Consider the following 21,566-nt stretch of genomic DNA (forward strand, 5'->3'; position numbering starts at 1 on the left):
AAAGAGGTCAAACACATTGCATGGTGTTAATATAACAAGTTAAATTATTCTAGTAAATAATATGTCAGCAGTCTCCCGGCCGTTTATTTGGCATATTTGCATTAAATGAATGCTTGGCTGAAAAGATGTGTCTTTAATCTAGATACAACATGTAAAATACTCTTTGATCAACTATAAAAATATATCCCCGTTTAATAATAATTTTAACAGAATCGTTTTCTAATTCAATGTTAATGAATTTATTTGAGATACGGGACTTCAAATGCTAAGGACACCAATCGCAAAAAAAAACATTCATTCTGCATTTTCTTGATGTTCAAAATTCAATGTTAGACATCTATTGTCCCAAGCTAATGGTTTCAATTCCAAACGCGTTTTGTCGAATGTCCCTGTGCGCATGCCGTAGGCACATGAGTGCGTGACGTTTTCAAGGTACGTACAGTTTATTTACAGTGTCGGTAAACATCACTTATTTAAATCATACATGCAATTGCCTTCATTTTCCTGAAATCCGAAAGTTAGATATTTCAGTCCCGTATATTATATTATATATATATATATATGTATATAAATATCAAGCAGTTTGCTGTTTGTTTATGTGGTGATAATATTCGATTAATATTGATACGTGTGAATGTCACGTGCATGATTTGTTGAATAAATGGCGTTTACTTAAACAGATGTTTTCGTATCGACTCCAATATCTTTGCTCTAAATGACACAAGTTAGAGGAAAACAATCTGCTTTATAAAACAGTCCAGGAAGTAACTTATAACTAGTTAGACTGCATTTCAGGGACTATTTAAGAAAATTAAAAGTAACCCGTGAAAGGGAGATTCTTTCTCTTTTAAGGCCGGGGACTTTAAACTTATGTCTCACATGCTTTTCAGATGACTGGCAATAAAAGCAGAGGTCACAACTCCATCCTGGCGGTGGTTCTACTTCTTACCTGTTTACAACAGTGCCAGTCCAGTCCTCACCTTCACAACAGCCAACCTCTTCTAGGCGTATTCAAAGAGGTTTCAAAGTACTCTGACATAGCTCAACAAATAACAGATCTCGCCGTGTACGGCAAAGCCCAGAATCGCTCCTACGAGAGACTGGCCCTGTTCACAGACACTATAGGAAACAGAGTCAGTGGTTCAAAGAACCTAGACCTGGCCATCAAATACATGTACGATGCTTTGACACAAGATGGCCTGGAGAACGTACATCTAGAGCCGGTGAAGATCCCTCACTGGGTGCGAGGAAAAGAGAGCGCTGTAATGCTTCAACCGAGAAACCACACGCTAGCTATACTGGGACTGGGCAGTAGTGTAGGAACTCCACCAGGAGGTTAGTAATCTTGTAAAACATCTGAAACCTCGAAATACCTGCATATATCATACGTTTCTGTTCTTCTGACAGGCATAGAGGCTGAAGTATTGGTGGTGGAGTCTTTTGATGAGCTGAAGAAGAGGGCGAGTGAGGCTAAAGGGAAAATCGTAGTGTATAATCAGCCATTTGTAAGCTATGGGGAGACTGTAGCTTATCGGGCATCAGGGGCCTCAGAAGCAGCCAAAGTTGGAGCCGTGGCGTCCCTCATTTGTTCAGTAACTCCATTCTCCATCAACAGGTTAGAAACGCTGGTTAATATGTCATGATTCACTTTAAAGGGATAGTTCACCCAAAAATGTTTATTCTATCATCCATTTACTCGCACTCCAGTTGTTCTATATGTGTTGAAATGTCTTTATGATGTTGATCACAGAGAAAGATATATGGAAGAATGTTCATAACCAAACAGAACGGTTTGCTTTCCTATATTGGGACCTTTTTTGTAATTTTGTGTAATATTATTTTATGTGATATCTATTGAACAGAAACATGTTTTCACCCATATCATATATTTAGTTTTTTAAATACATTTTTACCAAAATAGCAATTTTTTTATAAATGTTATTTAAACAGAGGTACATTACAAATCTAAAACAATATAATGTCTATGTTGCTTTGTAAAAAAGTAAGTAAACAAACTTTAGCTTTCCATACATTTTAATGTATGGAGTAACAATCACAAAATCCCTTAACAGGATTAATTTATTTAATTCCACATTTCATCTTGAGGTAAATGGACCAAAGGTATTAATCATATATTTACTCTTCATTCTGTCAAATAAAATGCTTTCCAGAATTATCAATTTGTGTTTATGTTAGGCTCTGGTCTGGGGAGGGGGGTTGTTTTTAATACCACATTACATTTTTCTTGACAAATTTTCTATACTGAAAAAATCTGATCAAACATATTAAAATGCTTTTGCTTTTTTTTCAAGACAGGTGGCAGGTGTATTTATATCTGCAGTATGATGTGTTTTTTACTCAAGAGTTGTTTTGTTGTTTTCAGCCCTCACACTGGCTGGCAGTGGTACCAGCCTGGAGTTGCTCAGATCCCCACCGCTTGCATCACCATCGAGGATGCTCAGATGATGGGCAGGATGGCCCGCAGAGGCCAGAGGATCGTAGTGCGTCTGACTATGGAGGCGCAGACACTGCCAGATGTTGACTCATTTAATACCGTGGCTGAAATCAGAGGCAGTAAACATCCTGAACAGGTTGGTGGCCCTACATAGACCTCATTGCACTGTAATATCACACCTATGTAATGTAAGGAGGTAAAAATGCATTTATTCAAGGCCAGTTTAACCTCGGTAACAAGATACTTTTCCAAGTGAAATCAAATATTTAAGAAGTAAAGCTTTGGAATATTGTGTGCTGATGAATTATCCACAGTAATACATCATTTGTATTAAGAAAATGAAATTGGGTTCATTTTGAGTTCCTGCTTACTGTAAAATACTGTATTAAAGCAAGCACTAAAGGTTTCGTTCTTTTACATACAGTACGTCTTTGCAGCTGTTTTAAAGTTTCATGCTCCATTTTTTGGAGGAAGTCTGGTGAAAGACATCAGGCATTCCTAAAACTCTCAATATTTATGATATAGTGTTAATTGACACAATGTGTGCTTATATCCACATATGGTAAAAGCGAGACGGATGCGCTTGCCTGAGTTAGATTCTCCACCAGAAAGTCGTTTTCTGTCACATCACCGTGGATGCTCGACGGCGCTCATTTTGTGCCGCGCGGTGGTCATTCACAAATGTTTGTCGTGCGGTCCCAGCAGGACATCAGGGAACCAATTACAGAGATGTAGTGCTACTGGTGTTTATGGTAAGCAGTCGGCTTCAAAATTATAAGAGGAACTTAGTATTCTGCCTCAGCCCAAACTATACAAAATACTTCAGAGCTGGTCAGCTGACGCTGTGGCACCTACGACTGACCATCACACATCTGTCCAATATTCACCGCCAGCTTATATCTAATTAGAGACTTGTTAAGGAGGGTCTTCCACCCCTGTTAATGCGCAGGCCCATCCATCAGTTGCACAGATATACCGCGCGTTATATTTTCAGCAGTCTCTTCACTGTTAATGTCTTCTGTGGGAGGTGGTGGAAAGTGTGATTATGTTTCTGCGGTCTTAAATTTTAATAGACGTGTCCGGCTTGAGTGGTCTTTTATCCCTTGCGCTTGGAGACACAGCTACATTCACTCTTAGAAACTGATGTTTCATTGCCTCAGATATGGGATGAATATTATGGAATCATTTCAAAATGTGTCTGTGTCAAAAGAAAGGGGGAATAGTGATATTTTAATAGCGATAAAGCCTTTTTTTTCTTTAGCGTCGGGCGTGTCAAACATCTGTGAGTTAGGTTTGGGAAACAAGACCGGCCGTATCCAACAAGACAGATGTTTTTTGATTTTTATTTAAATAAAAATGTCCTTGTCCAACTCTCTGTAAGTCGTTTCGGATAAAAGCGTCTACTAAATGACTAAATGTAAATATTAAAGCCACACTCTCACGGGTTCCCCATGTGGTTGATAAGTGCAATTGTCTGTTACCAGTGTTGTAAATAATGTCGCTGTATAATGCTGGTGTAGTGAGGTAGGCGGGACGAGAGCCGGGATTCGAGGCTGTACGCGCACCGGTCTCGTATCACGGAGGAGATCGGGAGCATAAGAGAACGAGCGACCGGACCATCAGTGAGAGAGGACCAGGCCTGGACTTATGTTATGGTTTGTGTGTGTCGCCCGTGAGGGGCCTGCCGGCTGTCTATTTACGTTTTATTTAATTAAAAGTCTATGGCGTTGCTTGCGGCAAGAAGTTGAACATTTCTCAACTTTTCAAGCGAGAACGAAGGCGTCAGCCGATCACATCACCTTATGCAAATAACCTCTTGCAGGCACTAGCCAATTCATTTATTACATTTAATACATTTATTTGTATATATGTATTTTTATTAATTGTATATGTTTGCATTCGTTTTTAGTTAATACATGTAGTTTCCAAAGTCAGTGAGTAAGAATGTTAAATATTCTTGATCTCAGTATTATATTTGTCCTAATGGAGCTAATAGGAAAAACGTACTAAGAAAGAACTTTCTACTTGCAGTAATTTACATTTTTAGAGGAAAATCTGCTTGTTGTAATGAACAGAATACAAATAAAGATTATGCAGCGTCATGAACAATAGAGAACCCCAAAAGACGATCTACCTAGGAAAATAAATTGAATTATAAGTGAGAAGCTAAAGCTGACTTGACAACTGTGCTTATGGAATGCACAACCATAACAGTTATTATTACAGTCCTACAATACCCTAAATATAACTGTTAATATAGATTTCACCTTTGTAATATATTCACTGTAATGAGCTTTTTGCACTTATACAAAGAAGGAGACGACTGAACCAGATGGGGCCAAGGTTAAATCTCACATATTCACTCAAAAGAGCACCACACATGCACATGCAAGCACTCCAAGAAAGCTCGGCTCTTTCTCATCATCAGAAGTCCCTCATAATCTCAGCAGAATGGAATGTTGGAGGTTTGCTGACTAAACAGCCTTCGACTGCTTCTTCATTTGGATTTTCAATGATATAATAACCCAGAAAAAGGAAACAGACCTTTAACTTTGCAAGTTGGCAAAAAGTGGATCAAGCACGCTTCCTCAAATCATATTTACCGATAAAGTAACAGAAGATGACTTTGGGAAGTTGATTAAGCTGCACTTGATATGGAGCGCTAATTCTTTTTTCCTCATTGGAGTCTGTGTTACTACACTTGGGTTCGGTTATGTTGGTCAGTGTTTTTCGGCTCAGTTTTGGTGATTTAGCGTTACTGCCTGCGTCTATATTTAGCATTGGCGTTCTAATGAACTGAGGGTCATTAACAGTAATGGTGTTAGCGCTGAGAGCTTATTTCCTGTCTGTCAACTCATCAGGTTGTGAAACTGAATAGCAGGAATGAGCAATAATGTTTTGTGACACACACACGCACAGGTCGATCTCAATCCCAGTGTGATTCATTATGAGTCATATAGACTTCCATTTCCAAGTGAGAATTTCCTACTTTTGTTAAAACTAACAACAGTGTTTTGCAAGTTCATTTATACAGAATTGACAAATAATGACAGGGAATTCAGAGTAAGCGTATATTTTCTTTCAGCATGGATTCTATGTTAAATCAGCTCTGGAAAATTATGTTGTAGAGATTCATGAATGAAACCAAACCGAATGTTTTAAAACAGATTTCAGGGGTTTGCATAAGAGTTAAAGAAATGTTACTTGTCGTTACATACACTCACCTAAAGGATTATTAGGAACACCTGTTCAATTTCTCATTAACGCAGTTATCTAATCAACCAATCACATGGCAGCTGCTTCAATGCATTTAGGGGTGTGGTCCTGGTCAAGACAAGCTCCTGAACTCTAAACTGAATGTCAGAATGGGAAAGAAAGGTGATTTAAGCAATTTTGAGCGTGGCATGGTTGTTGGTGCCAGACGGGCCGGTCTGAGTATTTCACAATCTGCTCAGTTACTGGGATTTTCACGCACAACCATTTCTAGGGTTTAAAAAGAATGGTGTGAAAAGGGAAAAACATCCAGTATGGGGGCAGTCCTGTGGGCGAAAATGCCTTGTTGGTGCTAGAGGTCAGAGGAGAATGGGCCGACTGATTCAAGCTGATAGAAGAGCAACTTTGACTGAAATATCCACTCGTTACAAGCGAGGTATGCAGCAAAGCATTTGTGAAGCCACAACACGCACAACCTTGAGGCGGATGGGCTACAACAGCAGAAGACCCCACAGGGTTCCACTCATCTCCACTACAAATAGGAAAAAGAAGTTACAATTTGCACGAGCTCACCAAAATTGGACAGTTGAAGACTGGAAAAATGTTGCCTTGTCTGATGAGTCTCGATTTCTGTTGGGACATTCAGATGGTAGAGTCAGAATTTGGTGTAAACAGAATGAGAACATGGATCCATCATGCCTTCTTACCACTGTGCAGGCTGGTGGTGGTGGTGGTGTAATGGTGTGGGGGATGTTTTCTTGACACACTTTAGACCCCTTAGTGCCAATTGGGCATCGTTTAAATGCCACAGCCTACCTGAGCATTGTTTCTGACCATGTCCATCCCTTTATGACCACCGTGTACCCATCCTCTGATGGCTACTTCCAGCAGGATAATGCACCATGTCACAAAGCTTGAATCATTTCAAATTGGTTTCTTGAACATGACAATGAGTTCACTGTACTAAAATGGCCCCCACCGTCACCAGATCTTAATCCAATAGAGCATCTTTGGGATGTGGTGGAACGGGAGCTTCGTGCCCTGGATGTGCATCCCACAAATCTCATTAACTGCAAGATGCTATCCTATCAATATGGGCCAACATTTCTAAAGAATGCTTTCAGCATCTTGTTGAATCAATACCACGTAGAATTAAGGCAGTTCTGAAGGTGAAAGGGGGTCACAGTATTAGTGTGATGTTCCTAATAATCCTTTAGGTGAGTGTAAGTGTTTGTTTTTCAAGCCTAAATATTTGGTTTTGTGTTAACTTGACGATAGCTTATGGAGTTGAAAAAGCCAAGGCCAGGGGTTTGAACCTCAGCAAGGCATGTATAGATAATTTTATAACTTTAATATTCTGTTACTTGCTTTGGATAAAAAAGCCCTCTAGCTGGTAGATATTTTTGGTAAAAGCTCATCTAAAAAGTCTAAACCTTATTTTTCGAACAGTAAAAAACTCCTTCCCGAGAGTTTGTTGCTATGTAAAAATAACATTCATTATTTGGTTAGAAAATTTTGAACTCATGGCCTGACTGGAAGTGCAGTAAAAATCGTTATTGTTGAGCGGCCTTGGATTTTCATAAAACAGAGATTTAAAAAATCTCTAAATCTGTATTCACTGCTTGCAGAAGAATGCAACAACAGTTGCCTTCAAAAATGTCGTACAAAAGAATGCCAAACCAACAGGTGGCGATATAACCCTAACCTTAAAGCCGTGTTGGCCAATCAGAAGCCTAGAATCTGACTTTAAATAAATGAGATAGCGGCACGCATTCCAACGTCATACGCCAAATCTTTGGTTTCAACGTTTACACAACAACACTGAAACCAGAGTTTCAAAAAAATATTCGCCCTGGCCGGAGGTGTAGTTCGGTTTCAGAGGCAGGTTACTGCGTTTGCGTGTGGACGAACGGCCAAACCACATCCAAAAAACAACGGTTTTGAAAAAAACATTTTCGTGTGGACAGGGCCTAAGAAATTATTTCTAATCTTTATATCATATACTGTTAATAACAGAAAAAAACTATTAATAACCATGCCCATTTTTATGAGATGATTGTTAGATTGTGTAGCTGTTTATAGCTTCCTGTCTGTCACCAGTCTGGCGTGTGTTCCAGTTCAGCTGTTGGATTTCACATTGTACCATCTGCAGGAAAGAAGACCACTGATGACGCTGATTGGAGCCCCATTGAGTGTGTGTGTGTGTGCGCGCGTGTGTGTTTGACAGTGAGAGGACAGAGAGCCACGAGTGACAATTTTTTGTGTGTGTGTGTGTGCGCGTGGGTTGCATAGATTGAAGGCAGGCATAAAGAGAGTGTGACAGGTTGTGTGTCCACATGTCTGCCTAATGCCTGGCTGCAGGGGAAACATTTCTACTTGGGATTAAAAAAAGATCTCCCACATGCTTAGTGTTGCTGCCCACACTACGGGCAGCTTATACCGATTTCTCATTTAAGAAACGAAATGCTTAAAGAAAACCTGGCATTACGAACAAACGTATCGCATACATTACAGCATGCTAAGTATGATGTTAGTCCCGTCAGACAAATAGCATCTGTCAATTGACAGCTAACCCTGAATTAACAGGATCTTTCCTTGTTCCCATAGGTCTCAAAGGCGTGTGTTGTTTCTGAGGTGTTGCAATATACCTGTATTGACAATAACCATGATATTAATAACCGTGATTATTGATATTGTGTTAACACTACACGTATGATAATGTTGCAAATAATCAAGTTTCGTTCAACATGTATGTTGAAATACGTTGATATACTGGAGTTGGTTGTTGTCATGCACCAGTTTAGCATTTTGCCTTAAGAGACACAACGGTTAGAAACTCACTCTCTATACATCTGCACTTGTATTTTGAGTGTGAGTCATTGGCCAAAGAAATTGGAAAAACAAAATAAAATAGAGAACACAAAATAAAATGAAACATGATTTTGACCTATAGATCACTTTGCAAGATGTTAACAATGCTATTCAAACGTTGGTCTAGTTTTTTGACGCTACACACACGTTTGAACTAAATACAACCAACTAAATATTTATAACTGAAATCAAAATTTACATTTAGTCATTTAGCAGACGCTTTTATCCAAAGCGACTTACAAAGAGAAATGTTAAACAAATATTTTTACATTTTAATCTAAGCCGCGGAAAAATTGAAGAGACCATTGAAATTTTTCATTTTATCAGCATTACTAGTCAGACGTATTGAGTCCATTGTTGTCCCGTGTCTGTTGAATTTCAACAAAATCAAACCTCACCAGTGACATCAAGTCGGCACGACAAGACACATGATTACTGTGATACAATCTAAATACATGTAAATATTATTGATGTATTGCTTACATGAACTTGTTATCTTTGCAGTATTTGAGGTCTGAAAAACAACGGATTGTCATTTGTCTTATTTTCACTTGATTCTCCAGTTTTCATTTACAATGTTTTTATTCGAATTTGGGGAAAATATTGCATCACAGAATGAAACAAAAATATTTATTTTGCCTAAACACATACCTATAATAGGAAATTTAGAAATAAATTAAAACACTTTTGAAATGCTCTCTTAATTTTTTATTAAAAACCGGAAGTGCTGCTGAACCTGTGTTTACATCTTTCAAAGTGGTCTATAAAGCAATATCATTAGGAATTAAAATGTCTTAGATATTGCAGTAAGATTGTTATTGTGAATTCTCTTGTCCACCACAAACATAAAGTGAAAATCTCACAGTTGGCAGCCGATGTTTGTGTTTATTTATAAGATAAAAAATATTCTAAAAAATATCTTTGCTGTATCTGTAACTAGCAGTGTTTGCTAAGGCGAATTGCAATATTACAATTACGCAAATATACATTTAACCCCTCACCTCTTACCCATCCTAGCCCGTAGAAACACCCTAGCCATATGACAGGGGTTTTTGCTTGGGCAAGTATCACTTGCGTTTTCCCCTGTGTAGTTCCTCATCCAACACTTTCACAACACCGTAATCGGTCAGATGTCTGGGTTTTAACGCTGTGGTGCATGTATCATTTCCTGTTTGCCATATCAGAGTGCATCACTGTGGCTGAGAAGTCCTGCAGCCATGCTGTTATACTGTATGGTTGCGTAGGATGTTTCCTGAGGTTACTGCGTGTCACGGCCCATTCTGTATTAATTAGCTTTGATGCATTACACAGCATTCCTTCGTGCTGTACTGCACTGTGTCACAATGTTGTGTTTTGCTGGATGGGGTGTAGCCTGTCCTTTCTGCTGTAATTGCACATCCAGTGCCATCCACCCCCACAGTGGCAAAGTTGGAACAGGCCTGAGATGGGAGCTGGTTTATTAAATAATGCCCATGGCTTGCCTGCCTGAAGTAGAACAAATACATCCTGATCATGGGAACCTCAAGTAACCCTTATCCGTAGTCTCAACCCCATACGGATCGGCCACAGTTTGTTCTCTGACTGGACTCATAACTGGAAAATAATCTGATTGTCTTTATGCAACTACCAGGAATAAAAGCACTCAGTGCATTAGTTTTGTCTTCGACTAATCCATACTTGTTGAAATTCTAATCAGATTGATGATTTAAATCTACATTTGTCTATTATTGTGTTATAAACCTGCCCCTAATTTAACTGTCTGGTTGTCGATCAGACATCCTGAAAGAGTTGTCGTGCAAAGCAGCCCTTCAGATCTGGCTTTGTGATACCGTTGAAAGGCTAGCGACCAAAAAGTTAATGAAGAGTTGAATTTGACTGTCATCCTGATAAAGACGAACTGTATTTGTGAACATCGCATTTAAAATTAGAACGCATTCACCTCCCCAGAAAGGAGAAAAGACCACCGGTGAAGAAATCATAAAACATCAAATCTGTTTGCTCTACTTTCAGTATCCTAATAATCTCAGCAATGCACACTTGAGTCTGCTTTCCCTGCTTTTATTTTTTCTCTTGGTTAGATTTCTTCCTTCCTCTGCTTTTGATCTCTTTCTAAGACAACAGATGGTGTCTATTCTTATGGCTGTTATATTTCCTAGAAATAACCTTGGAAAGTATCCTCATCCTCATCATCATCATCATCATCATCTGTAAAGAAGGAAAAACACAGTTGTCTGATGAAAACATCTGAGGTCTACATCTAACAGCATCGGACTCCATTGAGTCTCATACAGACCTTTGAAATACTGTTTTAAATGTAGTTCTGAAATTAAAGACGAGGTTCATTATCAAACACGAAATCTGTTCCTTCAAAAGTCCAATTAATTCATTTTCTCAGTAAGAAAAATTGGCATGGAGATTCAATTTGGTGAAAAGAATAAAAGTCAATGCTTTAAATGACATTAGCAAGCCATTTGTAGGAACCTTTTTCAGATCAAATCACATTTATTTTCCCTTATGAATGTGTAACATCTGTTCATCATAGCCGTCGTCAGCATTTTTTAAGAGAAATAAAAGGCCACATTAAATGTGGCCTTTATGCACGGTTTAAGCTTCTCTAGGAAAAATGATCTGCCAAATATAAATACGGAATCAGCGAGTGCACGTGGAAATCATTTGAAGCATTTCACGCCGTCATTTTCTAAACACAGATATTCCACCTGGAATGCTTTTTTGTTATTTTGAAATCTTTTGTGGGGAAATAAATAATTTTGCACCATTAAATACAATCAAATGTCCTTGACATAAGGCGGTATGATACTGTTTTCCCCAAAACAGAAGCAACTTTGGGAAGCGTGGATTCGTCCAATACCTGCAATGCACAGTGGAAGGCATCTTGTGGGGATTACCCTGTCATAACCATTCATTTCTCCTGCTCCAGGGGCCAGGCTTCTGCCTTATAAATAATGCATTGAGCTGTGATAAAACCTTGTGACACCCAGAATAGCTGCACCGAATAGCGTTACCGTCGAGGAGAGGGCAGGGACTCGACATCGACGGTGCCTTTATGAAACAGACTTTCTAACCTTGATTGTGTACTGTTATTTAAGAATGTGAGGTCAGAATGCAAGTTTTGGTTGCGAAAAGAAGCAGACCTTAGATAAGCGAAAGAATTTCGTGGTAGTGTTTGTTTGTCCTAAGGGTGTGGAAAATTTATTATGTACATATTGTGATATTTAATCTCTCGATACTGTATTCTCAAGGCCAAAATGAATTCTTTTAGTTTCATTTTCGAAACAGGACAGGCTTTATTGCCCCGCTGCGATGCATTACATTGATAAATCATCCAAAAATAAACAAATCCTGTCATCACTCGCCCTCTTGTCATTTCAAAGCTGTATGACTTTCTTTCGTCCGCAGAACACAAAAGAAGATATTTTGAAGAATGTTGGTAACAGGTGCCCTATTCACTTGCATTGATTTTGTGTTCATACAGTAGAAGTGAATGGGGTCCAGTGCTGTTCGGTTACAACCGTTCTTCAAAATAGCTTTTGTGTTCTGTAGAAGAAGGAAAGTCAGAAAGGTTTGAAATGACAAGAGGGTGAGTAAATGAAGACAGTATTTTCATTTTTGGGTGCACTATCACTTTAAGTAGTGGAATGCAACTTTCTGAATTGGGGCGCATCTTTTATCTAGGACACCCTATACAAGATACCTATTACTACACTACCAGTCTAATGGATTCATATTTTTCATATTTGTATAATAATCAAAACCATGAAATGACACAAATGTAGCTGTTGGAATTATGTTGTTACTAAAGCATCACAAATAAACGAGCTCTGTTACAGTTTAGCATCTTTAAAGTAGCCACCCTTTGACTAGAATCGTAAACTCGCATTGTATCTTCCAGCTTCTTGAGATCTCAACCTGTGAAGCTTTTTATACAGTACTTAAGGAACTTTAATCTTTGCTGGACTCTTATTTACTGCATTTTGCATTCAAATTAATAGATTTTTAAGATCATGGGAAGCATTTTTTTCAAGTGATCCTAAACATTTGACCGGTTGTGTAGGCAATTATTCACATTTTGGTCTGATTGCTGTTTACAGACTCTTCAGTTGATACAATGATTGGTCCGTTATATCAGAGAAAGGTAATGATCCAAAAAAGCCTCTGCCAACTTTACTGCCTTTTAAACTGAAAACACAGTTTTATAGAAGTCTGAATGCGTATTGGAGTCATTCAAGCGTTCCCAAAACGAGTTTTCGTCATTGCCCATTTGTGGACTCTGTCTATTTAAACGGGGGTCACGGTGTGTCCAGACTTCAGCATCTCCACAATCTATAAATCTGTCTTTTTCTTCTCAAAACTTTTACGTTTCTCATTCTTAGAATTTATGAAGTAATGAGGAGAACAATTGTCATTTCCTCTTCTTTATTTGGCTTTCCACTTCCTTGGACTGTTGTTTTTGTCTCCTAATTCACTCTGTCCATCATCTCGCCCGCCTCTTTCCGTTTTGAGCCCATCAGCTAAACCTTCGGTCCCAGTATGAGGTTGGGATGTTTATATCCTCTGATAACACTGGAGTGGATTTAACCACCTCGGGTTTGGCTGTTTGTTGTTTCTGGCCAGTGATGTATGAGGGGAATTCCACCGGGAGATACCAGAGTTTATACTGCTGTCCACAATCCATGACACGAGGCCTTGGGGTTTAGACAGGGCCGCTTTGGCTTTTGAACTCTGCACATTTAAATGAGATGGTGCGCTCACAAACCTGATAGGTTTACAATGGACTCTCATGGCTGAATGTTTCCGTTTTCCTTTGCCTGATGTTGTGGTTTTCCCTCCAAACTAATTTTGTTTTGTAGAGAATCATTACTTACAAAGTGTCATGAGGTGTTACATTCATATGCAAAATAACAGATGCTAGCACTGTAGTATGCAAGTCACACACACACCTACACAGTTTGTTTTCTACCAAATTAATTTGAAGGATTAAACCATACACCATTACATCAAAAGGTTTTTTAAGCTTGCTAAATAAAGTTTGTTTTTCCCCAACATAGTGGAAGACCATACAAAATAATAATGCAAATATAATTCAAAAATAAATCTTTTTTTATCATTTTCATGGGCAGTTCCTACATCCATTGATGTAATAGCATTATAAATTTCCATGTAAGAAAGAAAATTCACAAATGAGATCTCTGTAATATCTTCATTATTTCTCCTAGACATCAATGAGATTAAATGGAGAAACTCACAAATGTCTTCCTTTGGCTTACAGAAGAGATTTCAACAACATCACAAACTGAGTAGTAAAATGTGTCTGCAATTATTAAGGATTTTAATATAAAGTCATCAAATTAACTTCAATCCAGATATGTTTGTTATTTTACCTATACAATCTACATACATTTACACCTTCATACTGTATTTTACTGTATAATGTATTTTAATACTCTCAAATCGATTCATCGCAATGAATCAATTCCAAAACAAATGTTTGTGTTGATATAGTATTTGTGAGTGGCTGTCTATTTATATGTATAAAATATATAAATATAATTCACAGTGTTAATAGAAAATGACACAGACATGTATGTTTAGACATAACAAATGTTAAAATAAATATAATTGCATTATGTATAATTATATACTGTATATTCACATAATTCTTCAATATATATATATATATATATATTGTACTGTTGTATATTTTTGTGTATTCAGTGTTCCAGTCTGTGACTAAATGGTCGCATTTTGCTACCAGTTTTCGAGACAGCGCAAGCCTTTTTTTACAAGCACTCGCGAGCATGTGCGACCTGCAAATTTGGAATTTCTTCTAGTTGTTACGGAAAGACCAGTACAATTCGACCCGCCACCAGTGCAGGCTGTGTGTGATAGTCAACTGCGCATTTTATTTGACGTTATAGTGTGAACATGACGAAAAGTGTCCTTAATAATAATCATCATAAGAACGTAGTAATTGGTAACACTGTAAACAATTAAATATCTACTTTTTGACAAACACAATATCTGTTATATAGACTCTGCTATTTTTATTAAGCTGAACCAAATATGCCGTCATCAAGTAACTTATTTGTCAGTATCAGTAATGCACGTTATTTTGGGGAAAAAAATTGAACAATTGCATTGCAGGCCGATTTAAGGTGTGTCCCTAAATCTTTTGCTTGCGCACCAATAATTTTTTTTAGTCTGGAGCCCTGGTATTTATAAATACATTTAAATAAACAAGCCACACACATAAGTATTATGTAAACATTTTTTTGGAAATCGGTTAATCATGATTAAGAGATTTGACAGCAATAATTCAAACAACTGGCTCATTTATTTCTGTTTTCCGATACCGTTAGTTGATTTTTCTAAATTATGTCTGCCAATGCCGATAAGATTCTGAAGATTCAATTAATATTTCTTTACTTTCTGAATGAATTCATGTATAACTATTAATATTGAACATCAAACTGGTGATGTTTCTTAACATTTTCTCAATACAGAGCACAAATGAATTGCATTTTCTTCCCTTATTTGATTGACCGAATATATCCTCCCTGAACAATGGCTGTTTTCAAACTATCGACCGAAAAATTGCTGATACCGATAATTGGCCGATACATCGGTGCATCTCTAGTTTTTATTTTTCCTAAAAAAAAGTAAGATAATGAGCAAGATTTTCAGCCGTGTTTGTCCAAATGTTGGACTGCGTTGTGTATCTGTCAAAAAAGCATTCTGTTTAAGTGTACCCATGATAAGTGATGTTATTTCCACTCTTGGTTTTATCTGTTACCTCGCTGGAATTTAGACCTTGCGAAGTATGGTTTTTGGGGGGATGAAACTTGGCTCTATCACCTTTGGCCTAGTTAGCACTACGGTTTGTGTAAGCTGGGGGCTTTATTCAGCGAACAAACAGAAGCTTGAGCTTTGGTGTTTCCTCACAGTCTCATTCAGTGAGCAGTGACACTCCGGTCACAGCCAAAGACATGCCCGAAAATACTGATGGATGTTAGCGAGAACCCTCAGTATATAGAAAGAAGTATTACTCATCAGTGCTAATGAGGGTACTGCACCGGCTCAGTGACAGCCAGTGAGTCACGTTTCTTTACATACAGTCTGTTATCTGTGAATGAAGGGTATTAGAGACCATCTTCGGATGTGTATGGCAAACGTTCCTTTCTCTAGGGGAGAGTTTTTTTAAAAGTTAGATTTTTTAAGCTTTTGTCAAGATCTCTGAAGGGAGGGCGGGATCTTCTCCCTTTTTTGCTTTCAGAGCGAGCTTGTTAGTGTTCCAAAGAGTTATCTCTTTTGTTGTTCACTGGAAGCGAAGAAATCTGACCTTTTGTAGAAAGAAGTTAACATGGTCAGTTTTACAAATTCACTTATTTCATTAGTGACCCTGAAATAGTACAGAATCAAGTTCTTTTGTATTATTCACAATCCTTAAACTTTGGTTTAATTTGTTTATTCAGCCCAGATTTTCAATGTGCTTTCAGACCTTTTTAACTCTTCACTGAATGTTTTCTGTTTATAAATATTTTAATTTCTCAGCCATGCTACAGGCAGCAGTTACTCTGTATACGAAAAAACATATAATTGCTTACTTTCGTGTCTACAAAATGAATCCAGCCTTGAGGTGTGAAAATATTCAAGGCTAGTTGTGAGCCGCTAGTTTTTCAATAAATACTACTGACATGTTTGTTGCATGAGTCCCTAAACTTGGTCACTTATAACACCAACTGCAGTAATGGATTAGAGCGCAACTATTCGACTGAATATTCTGAGGTGGATTAAGGAAAGGAAACCAGTGTACGGATGACCTCATACTCTGCCACTAAAAATAACATTTTCAATTAGTTTAGTTTGGTTTGGCTTAAAAGAATAAATTCACCCAAGTGCTCAGTTTAGCTCAAAAGCACATAATACCCGCCATCTTCGTTGAATTTTCCATGGCAAAATGAACGCCATGGAGAAAGGGGCTCTGTGTTGCGCATGATGTCATTTGGCATAACTCGGACATCATGGAAACTTTAGTTCCTCTCCTGCAATTGGATGCGAGTGAACGAGGTCTGCACGTGTTTGATGGTTGGTGGTTTTGGGGCTTCTGAGGCTGAATTTGACAGTTTCAGTGTGTGCCGTCTGCCTCATTATGCACATCTGTGTATTTGATCAGTCTGTTCTCATTTCTTAAATTCGCAGAGCGACTGAATGACCTGAAACAGTCACTGTTTTTTTCAGCAGACACAGGAAAAGTAAAACTCAATAATTGCTGGGTTTAACGGGATATGGACTGGATCACAGTTAGATTAATAACTTATTTAGTCTGTACACCAGGGGTTCTCAAACTTTTTGGGGCCAGGGACACCGTGCAGCAGTATTGTTTCCAAGGACCCCCTCATAAGTAAAACAGTGATGTACTGTATGCTTACTACAATTTGTACTCTTACATGCCAATGGGCTTTATTACATTGTAATATTCACCCTAATTCACCCCTTCAGACCTGTGTTATTGAACAGAACCACATTTCAATTTAAATCACAGGGGTGTAACGAGACATTTATCCCACGAGACAAGACGAGACACAAGACAAGAGTTTTAGACAAGAAATCCTTAAAGGAACCCGTTGTATAGAGAGATGTATGGCTTAATGCGTTGTAATAGCCTTACACTACTTGCATTTGTCGTTAGAAACACATGAAATATTTTCAATTCTTGAAACAAAACCTAAATGTAATACTCATTTTAACCTAAGGAGGCCGCCATGTACGTTTTCGATGACGTAAACTGGTTGCACGCACAGCTAGGCAGCCAAACTAAACACAGACACACTAATCAGTTCTTCAGTGAATATAAGGCTCTGTAGGATAATATATACAGTCACCTAAAGGATTATTAGGAACATCTGTTCAATTTCTCACTAATGCAGTTATCTAATCAACCAATAACATGGCAGCTGCTTCAATGAATTTAGGGGTGTGGTCCTGGTCAAGACAATCTCCTGAACTCCAAACTGAATGTCAGAATGAGAAAGAAAGGTGATTTAAGCAATTTTGAGCGTGGCATGGTTGTTGGTGCCAGACGGGCCGGTCTGAGTATTTCACAATCTGCTCAGTTACTGGGATTTTCACGCACATTTCTAGGGTTTACAAAGAATGGTGTGAAAAGGGAAAAACATCCAGTATGCGGCAGTCCTGTGGGTGAAAATGCCTTGTTGATGCTAGAGGTCAGAGGAGAATGGGGCGACTGATTCAAGCTGATAGAAGAGCAACTTTGACTGAAATATCCACTCGTTACAACCGAGGTATGCAGCAAAGCATTTGTGAAGCCACAACACGCACAACCTTGAGGCGGATGGGCTACAACAGCAGAAGACCCCACCTGATACCATTCATATCCACTACAAATAGGAAAAAGAGACTACAATTTGCACAAGCTTACCAAAATTGGACAGTGGAAGACTGGAAAAAATGTAAGACAATAAAGACGCTATTTGGTGTATATTCAGTGTATATTCACGATTATGGTGGATGCTAATGTCTTAAATAGTCTTAAATGTCTTAAAGGCGGTAGTTTAAAGCTATGATTTAATGCACGCTTGAACAGACGAATACTGATACTGAACGTGTTCTTCTTTTATGGCAGGCAGGCTGGCTTGTGTCAAGAGGACATACCGCCACCTACTGTGCTTGAGTGTTCATATAGTATCTGGTCTTATGTTTTATATTTTACTATTATATATGGAAAACATGTGTGCTTCGCTGTTGTGAAAGAGAACAGGTTTAGGTTGCAACCATTTGACATCACAGATTTTGACGCCAAAAAATGGCAGCCTCCAATTAAAAATATTTTTTAAAAGTTTATGAAGACTGTGAAAGTTACACAGTTTTTTTATTCCACAGTTATAAAGTCAATGCCATTGTTCATATATTGAGCCGAACATCGCTCTATATCCAAGCATCCTTCTAATAATGAAATATATAGGAATTTTTTTTCTTTAAATTTCCACAAAATGCAAAAATATAGTCATTATAAAATCACCTTATACTTTATGAAAAAAATTGTACTTCTATTTAAATTAATGATATAATGCAGCAATAAACAATATGTAAATACTGCAAAATGTTTTGTCACAAACTCAACTGACAGGCAGTTATTGCACAAAATATATACTTTGTTGTCTTAAAAGGTTCAGCTTTTAGTAAAGAGCTGTGTCTGTTTTCTCTATGTTCTTTTGTATAGTGCTCGACTGCTCGCATTAGCACAATGTCATTGTTAACCCCCATAAATACTGGTGCTCAAGAGACGCACACAAACGTTGAAACCCCTCTGTCTAGCGCGTGTTTAAACCGGTGGGAAAGTAGCGTTGAGGGATGGAAAATCATGTTGTCGAATGGCCGAAGCTGGTCACTGTACTGTAGCTCTGCTCACAGTATGCACATACATTGTTCTTTTATTAGCGTGTTCTGTACAGTATTGAAAACAGGAAATACCCCAACAAAATGTGCACATCATTTACACCTTGTAAATCAACAATAGCAATATACAGGTACATCTCAAACATTTTAAATATCATGAAAAAAGTGAATATTTTTTGTCACTCATTTCAGAAAGTGAAACCCATATATTATATAGATTCATTACACATAGAGTGAAATATTTTATATAAGCCTTTATTTCTTGAAATTTTCATGATTATGGATTACAGATAATAAAAACCCAAAATTCAGTGTCGCAAAAAAATTGAAAATTACATAAGATCAATGAAATGATATTTTTACAGAAATGTAAGGCTTCTGAAAAGTATGTTAATTTCCATGCACTCAATGCTTGGTTGGGCCTCCTTTTGCATGAATTACTGCATCAATGCGGCGTGGCATGGAGGCAAATCAGCCTGTGGCACTGCTCAGGTGTAATGGAAGCCCAGGTTGCTTTGATAGCGGTCTTTAGGTCATCTGCAGTGTTGGGTCTGGTGTCTGTCATCTTCCTCTTGACAAAACCCCATAGATTCTCTATGGGGCTCAGGTCAGGTGGGTTTGCTGGCCAATCAAGCACAGTAACACTGTGGTCATTGAACCAGCTTTTGGTACCTTTGGCAGTGTGGGCAGGTTCCAAGTCCTGCTGGAAAAGTAAATTTCCATAAAGGAAGGATGAAGTGGTCTAAATTTTCCTGGTAGATGGCTGCGTTGAATGTGGACCAACACCAGCTGATGAAATGGCAGCCCAAATCTTCACTGATTGTGGAAACTTCACACTGGACTTCTAGCAACATGTATTCTGTGCCTCTTCCTCCAGACTCTCGGACCTTGATTTCCAAATGAATTGCGAAATTTACTTTCATCTCAGTCCACTGTTTTCTGAAGTCCACCGTCAATGCAGCCATCTACCAGGAAACGTTAGAGCACTTCATATCAGTGTTTCGTTTTAGTATTTCTGGATTTATGATTTTAATACAAATGTATTCTCAGACCCTGTGGTAATCGAATAAAGACACGAAACATTGACAATTACATATTTGACAATTAAAATTCAAAAGGAAATATGATGGGCTAGTTATTCATTGTATATACAGTTTATTTATTTAATTTTAGCAAGCAGTGCTGCACAACAGAGGCTTACTGTTGAAATTAACACATGGATAAATTATTTTATTAGCTATTATTATCCTTTTATGTTGGCGGGTTGTAGTAATGAAAATTGAGAAACCATGATTATAGCTGCCTATATTCCATCTTTTTTAATAAAATCAGGTCAGTATTTTTTTTCTTGATCCTGACTCTTGACTTTTAGCCATATTAGCTTAGGTCTATTTGACATTTGGGTATATTCGCCTACAGGGATTCACTCTTCTCCCTGGATATGGAACAGAGAGAGCAGGGGTGTCTGCCATGTGACATGAAAATTACACTTTTTAATGCATTGATGACACTGATGATTTCAATACAAAAAATAGATATATGATTTGCTATCAATTTATGATTTTTTTGTAAGTCAATAATGTAACAAATGTTTTTTGTGTGTTTCAAGAGTATGGAGTAAGAGAAAAATCACGCGGTTCCGTTTGCATTTTCCATACTGCGGAAATCATTTCGCCGACCCCCCGGACACACGTCCCCCTTGCGCTGCACTAGATAACTTAAAGATACCGTGTGCTTTTATCCAAAGCGACTTACATTGCATTATCCTATATATTTATACATAGGTATCTGCAATCCTATGGGATCGAACCCACAACCTTGCTCTTACATATAAAGCTATATCTATATACCACATGTCCCCTTCGCCATGTAAGTAGTCATGTTGTTTCAACAGAAGCCTAAACGGACAAACTGCTCCACAGTGCGTCTTTCCTAAATACATTCTCTCCTTTGGCAAAGATTCAAAATCGTGACAACCGTTTTTGTCCTGTATCAGCCACCGTAGTCCTTAGAAGGGAGGGTTGGAGTGAGTAAATGACTTGTTTAGTTATTTCAAACTAATGTATATGATTTCATGGGGGGGCTTTTGTGTTATGTTGTGTTCTTTGGCAATGGAGTTGGTTGAGGGTTCCTATAGAGAAGTTGATACCACATGAATTCTGATTGGAATTCTTTAATAGAAAGTTATTAAGTCGGTTTGCAGTCTCTAAATCATTCAAACGAAAGCCTTGTACTGACATGAAAATAAATGTTTTGGGTTTTGAACACATTCATCTTTATTGATGCTGTCGATAACCACGGAATAAAAATGAACCTACGCTATAGTTTGTTCACAAAATCAATTGCAATTCACTAATGTAAATGCAGTGAAAGTCTTTGGTTGTCCCATGTTTTGCTATTTATGTCTGGCTTTGAGGGAAAATCCATTATTGTCTGTGATATTCAACAGCATGCCACTTATGCTGTTGTTACAACTTCACTTGTTTTAAATCTGGAAAATTCCTTAAAGCTTCCAAAAAGAGCCGCTCTGATGTGTTTTAGAGAGATGTAATCTTGATCTGGAAGCTACAGTCGACCGTCAATTCGATACTGT

The 21,566-nt window shown here is 38.0% G+C and overlaps 1 protein-coding gene across 1 annotated transcript in view; it reads left to right on the forward strand.

Annotated features, from left to right (window-relative positions):
• Positions 1-362: 362 nt before the first annotated feature.
• LOC306902009 (carboxypeptidase Q-like) overlaps positions 363-21,566 on the forward strand; it is a 36,994-nt gene continuing 15,790 nt past the window's right edge. Inside the window, exons 1-4 of the mRNA XM_079470272.1 lie at positions 363-432; positions 891-1,335; positions 1,408-1,615; positions 2,384-2,591. Coding sequence (XP_079326398.1) covers positions 891-1,335; positions 1,408-1,615; positions 2,384-2,591 — 861 coding nt within the window. The 5' untranslated portion in view covers positions 363-432. The remainder of the gene's footprint in view (positions 433-890; positions 1,336-1,407; positions 1,616-2,383; positions 2,592-21,566) is intronic.

This window comes from Barbatula barbatula, assembly GCF_947034865.1.
Source record: "Barbatula barbatula genome assembly, chromosome: 12".
NCBI classification, from domain to species: Eukaryota; Metazoa; Chordata; class Actinopteri; order Cypriniformes; family Nemacheilidae; genus Barbatula; species Barbatula barbatula.